This window comes from Oncorhynchus mykiss, chromosome 1, assembly GCF_057628025.1.
Source record: "Oncorhynchus mykiss isolate SJ-2025 chromosome 1, ASM5762802v1, whole genome shotgun sequence".
Lineage (NCBI taxonomy): Eukaryota > Metazoa > Chordata > Actinopteri > Salmoniformes > Salmonidae > Oncorhynchus > Oncorhynchus mykiss.
In genome coordinates this window covers 42459556-42470952 of record NC_143022.1, presented here as the reverse complement: position 1 = coordinate 42470952, position 11397 = coordinate 42459556, and the positions used below count along the sequence as shown (strand labels likewise).

The following is an 11397-nucleotide window of genomic DNA, read 5'->3' as shown; positions in this document are numbered from 1 at the left end:
TTAAGCATAGGGTATTTGATTATGTTGAAATGTTGAAGTTTAAATGGTGCTGGAATAGTGGAGGCAGCTTCTGTTTTCATTGCAACTTGCGGTAACTCTCTGTGGTTCTAGATCAAAAGTTGTTTAGTGGTCCAAAAAATGTCAGAAACATTAACTTGCTTGATCATGCTGTAGTGCATGTAACTGTTTGTTACATGCAATATGCTTTGTGTACTTCAACGGACATAGGTTGGCCTCCATTTTTGTGACGAAACAAAGGTGTGGTGGAATTTATTCTGCCACTGTGGCTTCTTATTGTCCCAGCCATTAGACCTATACAGTATATTACGGTCGCAAGGCACGTGAACAAACAGGTTATGAATCAAATCCAATTTTATTTGTCACATGCGCTGAATACAACTGGTGTAGCGTGTCGACCTTACTGTGAAATTCTTACTTACAAGCCCTAAACCAACAACGCAGTTTTAAGAAAATAGAGTTCAGAAAATATTTTTAAAACACAAAATAAATAAATAAAAAGTAACACAATAAAATAACAATAGTGAGGCTATATACAGGGGGTACCGTGCCGAGTCAATGTGTGGTGATACAGGTTAGTCGAGGGAATTTGTACATGTTGGTAGGGGTAAAGTGACTACGCATAGATAATAAACGGTGAGTGGCAGCAGTGTAAAAAAGGGGGGTGTGGGGTGTCAATGCAACTAGTCTAGGTGGCCATTTGATTAATTGTTCAGCAGTCTTATGGCTTGTGGGTAGAAACTGTTAAGGAGCATTTTGGACCTAGACTTGGCGCTCCGGTACCACATGCCGTGTAGTAGCAGAGAGAACAATCTATGACTTGGGTGACTGGAGTCTTTGACAATTTTTTGGGGCCTTCTTCTGACACCGCCTCGACTATAGGTCCTGGATGACAGGAAGCTTGGCCCAAGTGATTTACTGGGCTGTTCGCACTACCCTCTGTAGCACCTGCCCCGCCCGCACCTCTCTGATTGAGAGGTGTTGGGTTAAATGCGGAAGACACTTCAATTGAATGCATTCAGGTGTACAACTGACTAGACAACCCCCTTTCCCTTTCCTTACATTCGGAAGCAGAGCAGTTGCCATACCAGGTGGTGATGCAACCGGTCAGGATGCTCTCGAAGGGTGCAGCTGTATAACTTTTTAAGGATCTGGGGACCCATACCGAATCTTTTCAGTCTCCTGAGTGGGAAACGAGGTTGTCATGCCCTCATGTGTTGGGACCATGAAAGTTTGTTTGTCATGTGGACACCAAGCAACTTGAAACTCCCGACTCGCTCTTTTCTTCATGCAGATGGGATTTGGGCCTTGTCTGGGAGAAACATTATATCCTTCGCGTCAGACTCATTAAAGAAAAAATCTTCGTCCAGTTCGAGGTGAGTAATCGCTGTTCTGATATCTAGAAGCTCTTTTCGGTCATAAGAGATGGTAGCATCAACATTATGTAGAAAATAAGTTATAAACAATGCATTAAAACACACAAAACAGCACAATTGGTTAGGAGCCCGTAAAATGGCAGCCATCCCCATTCTTTCAATAATAGAGCAAACAACGTAATTATCACAGTACCCGTCAAAAGTTTGGACACTCTTCCTCATTCAAGGGTTTTTCTTTATTTTTTACTATTTTCTACATTGTAGAATAATAGTGAAGACACAAAACTATGCAATAACACATATGGAATCATGTAGTAACCAAAAAAGTGTTAAACAAATCAAAATATATTTTATATTTCAGATTCTTCAAAGTAGCCACCCTTTGCATTGATGACAGCATCGCACACTCTTGCCATTCTCTCAAACAGCTTCATCTGGAATCCTTTTCCAACAGTTTTGAAGGAGTTCCCACATATGCTGAGCAGTTGTTGGCTGCTTTTCCTTCACTCTGCGGTCCAACTCATCCCAAACCATCTCATTTGGGTTGAGGTCGGGTGATTGTGGAAGCCAGGTCATCTGATGTAGCACTCCATCACTCTCCGTCTTGGTCAAATAGCCAGCCTGGAGGTGTGTTTTGTCTAAAATATATATTTTGATTTATTGAACACTTTTCTGATTACTACAGGATTCCATATGTGTTATTTCATAGTTTTGATGTCTTCACTATTATTATACAATGTAGAAAATAGTTGTTTTTTTTAAGAAAAAAAAGAAGGAAAATCATGGAATGAGTAGGTGTGTCCAAACTTCTGACTGATACAGTGTATATATTCTTTAAATGACCAGATCATTTCTGGAATTTAATGGATCCAATTCGGTTCAGATCTCAATTTTGGGATCCAGTAAGACCTCTACTCCAAATATATAGTATTTGTTATGTTTTTTTCCCCCCGAGCCTCCTTGTTGCAGCCTTATGTCCACACCTGGGATGAAGAGGACAAAGTAAGTACTGCTAGCTGAATTCAGAACAAGCATTAGATGTTTGCTGTATGTCAAGCAAAGTTAGAAAGTGCTTTGCTAAAGTCTATGAGCCTTCAAGGAGTGCCTGCTCAAATTGAACAAACTGCATATGAAGTCAACTACTTAGGATCAACAGTGATACTCTCCAAAAGAACACATATTTGTGACTCACTGACACTGGGTTAAAATGTCACGTTTCTGAGAATCTTGCAAGTTGGCCTTTAATAGGGTGTTTTCTGCTCAATGTACTGTGTGGGAGGTAGAATAATAAAAATATTGAATAACATAACTGTACATTTTTAATTTCTTATACAAGAGAAGTTTAAATCACACATTGATCAGTTTCAGCCATGACTTTTTGGATCCCATGGATGACCTTTGAATCATGGAACTGCTCCTTAAAGGAGAAGTCTACCCAAAAGTGATTCCATACATTGAAAATAGATCAGTGGGGTTTGCCCTCTCTCTCTCGTCTCTCTCCCTTTTATTTTAATTTGATTTCACCTTTAGGCCAGTTGAGAACAAGTTCTCATTTACAACTGTGACCTGGCCAAGATAAAGCAAAGAGGTGCGACAAAAACAACAACACAGAGCTACAAATGGGATAAACAAACATAGTGCTGTACTGAAAAAGCTGCAAAAACGGTCACGTGGCGTTGCTGGATAGAGACCTGCTCTGCTCCGTTGCCAGCCTGATTCTTGAAGTTCAAGGTGTTCTTATTGCGTTATTACCATTGCACGTTATAATGTAGACATACAGTACAGGCCTAGGTGCTCTACAGGATGGCATATGTGCCCTATGTATTTATGACGGGGCGGTGGACAATAGACATTGTGTCACCTTATATTGTAGAATAGAATATACAAAAAACACTGTGATATATAAACATAGGCTTTATAGGGTTTTGAGCTAATGTCAAAACATAAAACCCACTAATATCCCCATTAATAAAGGTTTAAGAGAAGCAATCATTCATTAAAGTAAAGTTTAGCTACTTACTCATTAGACAATTGTCCATTTGTCCCAGCTGGAACAGTGGTGCGTCTCCAATTCGTTTTTGGAATACGGATAAATGTTTCAAGGACAACAGAGTTAATCTGGGCAGCAATATCCCTGTGGTCTCAAAAGCAAACTAACTGCTCTTTATCATAATTATGTTCCTTCATTTCTATAAGAATTGTAGTTACATAATCAAATGATCCGCAGCACAAACATTCCTCCTTCGCAGCATTGGAGCGCAATTGCCACAATTACACCACCAGTCAGTCTGTGATGATCCTGAGGATGGTTGGGGCTGTGGTCCAGCTACTGCTGCGGCTTCGATGGCTATCACGGAATCCAAACCGGCTGCACGCGTGTGCCATCGTGCATAAATGTATTTTGTCCCCCCACACCAAACGCGATCATGACATGCAGGTTAAAATATCAAAACAAACTCTGAACCAATTACATTAATTTTGGGACAGGTCGAAAAGAATTAAACATGTATGGCAATTTAGCTAGCTAGCTTGCACTTGCTAGCTAATTTGTCCTATTTAGCTTGCTTCCTGTTGCTAGCTAATTTGTCCTGGGATATAAACATTGAGTTGTTATTTTACCTGAAATCACAAGGTCCTCTACTCCGACAATTAATCCACACATAAAACAGTCAACCGAATCATTTCTAGTCATCTCTCCTCCTTTCAGGCTTTTTCATCTTTGAACTTACATGGTGATTGGCATCTAAACTTTCATAGTATTACCACGACGACTGGCAAAACAGTTTGTCTTTCAATCACCCATGTGGGTAATACCAATTAGGAGATGGCACGTGGGTACCTGCTTCTATAAACCAATGAGCAGATGGGAGAGGCAGGACTTGCAGCGCAATCTGCGTCAGAAATAGGAATGACTTCTATTTTAGCCCTCGGCAATGCAGACGCTTGTTGGCGCGTGCGAGCAGTGTGGGTGCAATAATTGAATAACATGGATTTCTAAATTTATTTTGCAACGCTCGAGCACGCGACGTGTCCGGTCTGGTCAGCATGTAAAGCAGCAGCGGCCATCTGAAGCTCAATTTGCCTCAATTCTTCATCCGAATACTCAGGCTTGGTTCGAGGGCATCATGGGCACCTGTCAAGAAGGGCATACAGTGCCATTTCTACTTAGCAGGGATTCCCCCAAGAGCGCACATGCGCTGTGGCAGTCGGCTACAGAAAATAATTATGTAAAATAATCGCAATTGTTTTAGGTGGAAAAGTACACATTTCCTGACTCAAAACAAATAGCTGATTTGGCCATATGCCTTCAATAAAACAATGAATTTGTCCACACTTCGCAGATTTCTGAATCATGAATTAACTGGCAACAGAGCATAGCGAGGCCTGCATCCATCAATGTCACAAGTCAGTTGACCTACAGGGAGAGAGAGGGGGAGAGGGCAAACTCCACTGAACTAGTTTCAATGTATGGAATACACTTGGGAGTTTCTGGATTTTGGGTAAACTTCTCCTTTAATGAATATTCTTTCACTATGCATTCAGAATAGATCAAACATTCATAACTACATCACATTCAGGTTATCTAAGTCCATACTGTCATTCAGGCAAACTATGCAGTATTTACATAGTAGTCTACTCAATGCAATCACTACAAAAGTTAAATGATTCAATGGTTTTCTGAGTTTTGCTGAGTATTTGCAAACAGATCTGCTCAGTAAGGATAAATAATTATGTCCCTAAGCAAGTCTGTATATATAAAGATTACCTAGGAAAGCTCTACTCATTGTAACCCATAGTTTTTGGTGAATGAGAGAAAAAAAACATGAGGTATCCAAAGAATCCTAATGATCCAGCATCATATACTAACATATAACCCATAACTTTGGTTTAAACGCAGCCAAAAACAAAACAGAAAATCACCCACTTATCCACAGACAATTTGGTAATAAAGAGAAACATTACATGATTATGTGTAATAATGTCATAAGCTTGTCGTTGTATCCAAAAAATGAACTCCCAGCCCCATCTTGTGGAATGATATAATACTATGAAATCAATAAATGGCCAACAAATGTGTATCTGTGTATAAGATGTGTATAATATATGTACATCTCTGCCCCATTGTTTAGAGGTTGCTACTGTTGTTGTTCCATCCACACCCGGAAGCTGACTACAGCGGTTCTAAACAAAGCCTATGAAGCATAGTGCAACTTAGCACTGACATTCACACTTTCACAAATTAGATTTTGTAACCATTGCACCATGTACATTTTCTAGGAGGGTCCAGTGTGTTTTGAAGAACTTCGAGCCCTCAGAAGTGAGTTCTGTCCAGGTCCTGGCTGGTGGTGGTGGTGGGCTCAACGTCTGGGTAGACCAGGAAGCCTGAGAAGGTGGTGTAGCGTCCCTGGTTGCTGTAGACGGCGTAGCGCTCGTCCTGCTGGCTGTAGAGCCACACGTTGTCCCCCCTATGGAGCGACAGCAGCAAACTCTGGCTCTGCATCTCCCTCCTCCTGGACGTATCCTCGTCAAACACCATGGCCTGCACCTCGCCTTGGCCTGTCATCAGCTTGACTGACACTGCCCTGCGCGGGTGCTTCCCCACAGTGAAGGCAAAGTAGTAGGCACCAGGGTAGCGGCAGGTGAAGCGGCCCGACGTCTTGTTAAAGTGCCCTCCAATGTTGACGTACTCCACATCAAAGGTCAGAGGCTCCTTCTCCTGGTGCCCGCCACCATTCTCCCCCAGGGCCGGGGATGTCCTGGCCATGGAGAAGGCAGAGCGAGGCTCCACAGGGGCCTCAGCACTACCGCTCCAGCCGTACATGTGGTCTCCAGGAGGGGGACAGTTGGAGTTGGGGTAGGGCTGCCCTGACAGGGATAGGTGGTTGTTGAGATAGCCGGTGGTGGAGATGTCGGGGTACACCAGGTAACCGGTGAAGGTGATGTAAGGTCCAGCGTTGCTGTATAGAGCATACTGAGGACTGTCCTGCAGCATCAGCCACACTGTGTCCATGGCCCTCAGGCTGATCATGACACTTTGACTCTGGACCTTCCTCCCTTTCTTTTTGTAATCGTCATAGGCTATAGCCTGCACCTCCTGCCCATTCTTCACCAGTATGACAGACAACATCTTCTTGGGATATTTCCCCAACGTGAAGGACAAGTAATAGGCTCCAGGGATTCTGCAGCGGAAGTGGCCCGTGTCTGGGTTGAAATCACTCCCTGTGTTGACTAGGAGCTTGTTGAAGGTCACAGCGTTCTGAGTGCCTCCCAGGATGCTATTGGTCCGCGTGGCTGAAAAGGCGGAGCGGAGGCCAGTCATCACGGGAGCCACATGGAGGGGTGTGACCGACCCCAGGAAGTTGAAAATGCCCAGTAGACAGGCCATGCGCCAGGGATTGCTACATGGTGCCACCTCAACTAGGAGAGATAAACAACAGTGTAAAAATATCTCACTTTCTTCAAAAACAACCTACAACAGTTATATTTATATCCTGGCTGTTCTAGTCTGTTTGCTTCAGACAACTTTTGTCATTGTAACAATGTATCTTGGTTAATTTGTGTTTTGTTTTTTTATATATATAAAAAATAAACAAAGCTACATTGTTACAATGACAAAAGTTGTCTGAAGCAAACACAAAATAGAACTGCCAGGTTAGAAATATAACTGTTTTAGGTTGTTTTGAAGAAAATTTTGTTCATTTGAAAAGATAGATTTTCTAAAGGTTGTAGGATTTTGGGCAAAAAGTTTCCTTACTGCACAGCATTTCACACCTGTACAACGTAAACATTTTTCGTTTCATTTTTTCAATGTTAAAAAAGTTAAGGTTACCAGGACGAATCGAATATGGGCCAATGCAAGCAACCTGTGTGTTATGGGCTAAGATTGTGCAATGTGTCATTGTGTGATGGGCTGGCTGAAATACTATATGAGTGGGTTAGGATGTCTGGTTGAGCCCTGTCAGGACAGATCCCGCTCCTCAAATCAGATGCCCTGTGGAAGCAACAGCCCCTCTAATTCAGCTGGTATTGTCTGTTCTCTCTGTGCACTGAGAAAAAGTACTAGATTAGACCCTGGTTCATCTGTTCCTGTGTGCCCGGACAATGGAACATTTGGAAGGGGGGCAAGGTGGGGCAGGGAAGGGATTTTTTTTAGTTCTATAAAGCCCTTCGAGATGGTGGACAATTGGTCGACGAAAGATCACAGTGTGACCATGGGAGGGATAGGTTGGGGGTCAATTTTGGGAATGAGATTGTTTTAGGACAACAAGCATCAATACTTTATCATTATGTTAAACATAATTTATATAAGATATATCATGTATATATATATTTATATCCTGATTAGACTGTTATAAAACGCACTGTTGAAATCTTGAAGTGAGTTGTCATTTCAGGTCCTTTCACCAGCTTGCTGTAATTAATTGATGTTCTCTTTCTGTGTTCTTTCTAACTTGTTGATAGAGCTCTGGTAAATTCATAGTGCAAGGTTGAAAAGGTGGGGAGTTCCCATCCCAGCTTGAATAAGTTATGGCTTTACTCATGAATTAAGCCTGTTTTATGGATCCTTTGGCATCCCCTAAAATAGTGGTTCCCAAACGTTTTATAGTCCCGTACCCCTATTCAACCTCCAGCTGCATACCCCCTCTAGCACCAGGGTCAGCGCACTCTCAAATGTTGTTTTTTGCCATCATTATAAGCGTGCCAAACACACACACTATACGATACATTTATTAGACATAAGAATGAGTGTGAGTTTTTGTCTGAACACGGCTCGTGGGAAGTGACAAAGAGCTCTTATAGGACCAGGACACAAATAATAATATACTAATAATCAATCATTTTGCTCTTTATTTAACCATCTTACATATAAAACCTTATTTGTTCATCGAAAATTGTGAATGACTCACCACAGGTTAGAAGGGTGTGCTTGAAAGGATGCACATAACTCTGCAATGTTGGGTTGCATTGGAGAGAGTCTCAGTCTTAAATTATTTTCCACACAGTCTGTGCCTGTATTTAGTTTTCATGCTAGCGAGGGCCGAGAATCCACTCTCACATAGGTACGTGGTTGCAAAGAGCATCAGTGTCTTAACAGCGCGATTTGCCAAGGCAGGATACTCTGAGCGCAGCCCAATGCAGAAATCTGGCAGTGGCTTCTGATTAAATTCAATTTTCACAGAACTGCTTCTTGCAATTTCGATGAGGCTCTCTTGTTCAGATATCGGTAAGTGGACTGGAGGCAGGGCATGAAAGGGATAACAAATCCAGTTGTTTGTGTCATCCGTTTCGGGGAAAGTACCTGCGTAATTGCTTCGCTATATCACATTCGACATTGTCGGTAAGCTTAAGTTCATTTACACACAAAAATATCATACAGTGATGGAATGCCCTGTGTGTTGTCCTTGTTAATGCAGACAGAGAAGAGCTCCAACTTCTTAATCATAGCCTCAATTTTGCCCCGCACATTGAATATAGTCCCTGTAATCCTAAATTCAGATCATTCAGGCGAGAAAAAACATCACCCAGATATGCCAGCCATGTGAGAAATCATCATGCAAGGGGTCAGCCAAGTTAAAATTATGGTCAGTAAAGAAAACTTTAAGCTCGTCTCTCAATTTTAAAAAAACGTGTCAATACTTTGCCCCTTGATAAGCAGCGCACTTCTGTATGTTGTAAAAGCGTTACATGGTCGCTGCCCATATCTTTGCATAGTGTAGAAAATACATGAGAGCCTTGCTTTAACAAAGTTAACCATTTTCACTGTAGTGTCCAAAACATCTTTCAAGCTGTCAGGCATTCCCTTGGCAGCAAGAACCTCTCAGTGGATGCTGCAGTGTACCCAAGTAGCGTCGGGAGCAACTGATTGCACACGCGTTACCACTCCACTATGTCTCCCTGTCATGGCTTTTGTGCCATCAGTACAGATACCAACATGAGCAGCAGCTACGTTTGGCTATATACAGACCGTTAGTGGAATTCCCGTGAGAGCGTAACGGTTGATGTGATTGAATGTTAACTACTTGACTAGGCTATCTGTATTTGACATTGTGTTGTTATTTCGTTATTTCGCTGTTAAATTAGATTTTTGGTAGTGAAACGAGGCTACTCAGGCGAGAAAAAAACCTCACCCGAATATAAATGGATTGTTTGAAAATGTGAATAATTTTTGTACTTTTTGATTTGGCATACCCCCAATGGAATTGTGCATAACCCTGGGGGTACATGTACTCCAGTTTAGGAAGTTTAATTGTATATATTTTTACCTGTATTTAACTAGGCAAGTCAGTTAAGAACTAATGATTATTATCAATGACGACCTACCGGGGAACAGTGGGTTAACTGCCTTGTTCAAAGGCAGAACAACAGATTTGTACCTTATCAGCTCAGGGATTCAATCCAGCAACCTTTCGGTTACTGGACCAATGCTCTAACCACTACGCTACCTGCCGCCCCAGGAATGCCTGCTCTAAAACATGCCATTAGCATTAACTAACTGAGTATAGGAATATAAACAGTAAGCTTATCTCACTCAAGATAGGAACACAGAATAAATATATTTTTAAATGAGTTTCCTTAATTTTTTTGTAAAACATTTTTATCAAATGTTTTACTTTAAATGACAAAATCTCCCAAAATACCAGAGATCCCTATCATATGATGTACAGCTGCTCTTGCACTAAATGAGTAGAAAACCGGCACCTAGTAAATAAAACATACTGTACATTAACATCAGTAATTACAGGCTTATAACCAGAGATTTTTAACATGGTTATTTTCATATGTCTACCATTGTTGCTTGTAATGTTAATTCCTAAGCACTGTTATGAAAGCTGTGAGTTTCAATGTGTTAAACTATTTGAAAGCTATGCTGAGAGAACAGAACAGCGAACAGAACAGGCCATTTTTTATCAACTGCCATAATGTAAAACTCAAAATCCAGAAGTCAAACTTTGTTCTTCTAATTAACGATATGGAAACACTTAGCTCACAAAACCAGGACAGAAAAATACCAATACCAATTCTCACGAAATGTAATCCATAAAATGGTCGTTTGGAGGATTGTTGACAAATATTTGACATTTCTATCTAAAGGTACAATTATTGAAATCAAAAAACAGGTCATACTACAAAGCAAGCGGCAAAGCTTCCTATGACATGTATTTTTGCTTTGTAGCACCTACAGATTAAACTTTATGGAGTCTTACAGGAGGCCTGAGTAAGGCCAAAATGTCATAAATATGGCAACTTTGATAAATATTTTCTCAATTATGCTTTTAGATACAAATGTCAAATATATGTCAACAATCCTTCATCCAAAGGACTATTCTATGGTTTAATTTTCATAACAATCCCCAAAATAATGGTATTTTTTTGTCCTGGTTTCGTGAGGAATCACTAATTTTAAAATATGGCAATCAAAATAATATCATAACAATTCAAATTTGAAATGAGGTCATATTTAGTTGGGATTCTTACAGATTTCAACAGCAACAATCCCATAGCTCTTACCTCTCACAAGCCTTCTCACAAAATCTAATAATTTCTGTATTGGAACACATGTAATTCTCAGCTCTACATCTTCAGCCTGTAATTGACCTGACAGCTTACGGCAGAGAAATACATCTCTATAGAGTGTGGGTCCTACCTGTTCTCATGTGCTGGTACAGAGTGTGCATGCCTGTAGTCAGCTGGTCACCTTCTCTCTAGTCAGCCTTCTCCCTAGTCAGCCTTTTCAATGGGACCCGTGGAGCTCCAAGAGGTGGAGCTCCACGGGTCCCATTATACAATGCTGATCCCTGCATCCTGATCTCGTCTGGTAGTTTTCATTGAGGGGAGGAAATACACAGGTTTGTTTAGTCTCATGAGGGAACAGGACAGCTAGTTCACTGTGTTCTGTTTATAATCCTTAAAAGCAACAAAAGCAAGTCCTTCAACTTCTGCATTGCTTGCTGTTTGGGGTTTTAGGCTGTGTTTCTGTATAGCACTTTGTGACATCGGCTGA

General features: G+C 41.2%; 1 protein-coding gene across 1 annotated transcript; it reads right to left on the bottom strand.

Moving 5' to 3' along the window:
* Positions 1-357: 357 nt before the first annotated feature.
* Positions 358-11208, bottom strand: LOC110522771 (complement C1q tumor necrosis factor-related protein 4). Its single transcript, XM_021601238.3, has 2 exons — positions 11041-11208; positions 358-6812 (listed from the first exon to the last, which is right to left on the bottom strand). The coding sequence occupies exons 1-2, from the start codon at positions 11069-11071 to the stop codon at positions 5707-5709; spliced, it is 1137 nt and encodes a 378-aa protein (XP_021456913.3). The 5' UTR covers positions 11072-11208; the 3' UTR covers positions 358-5706.
* Positions 11209-11397: the final 189 nt, after the last annotated feature.

What these genes read in the sequence shown, in the direction of transcription:
- LOC110522771 (XM_021601238.3), bottom strand. Translation starts at nt 11,071, where the DNA reads ATGCACACTCTGTACCAGCACATGAGAACAG. An exon ending in GTACCAGCACATGAGAACAG is followed by an intron (nt 6,813 to 11,040) that starts GTAGGACCCACA and finishes TATCTCTCCTAG; the next exon opens with TTGAGGTGGCACCATGTAGC.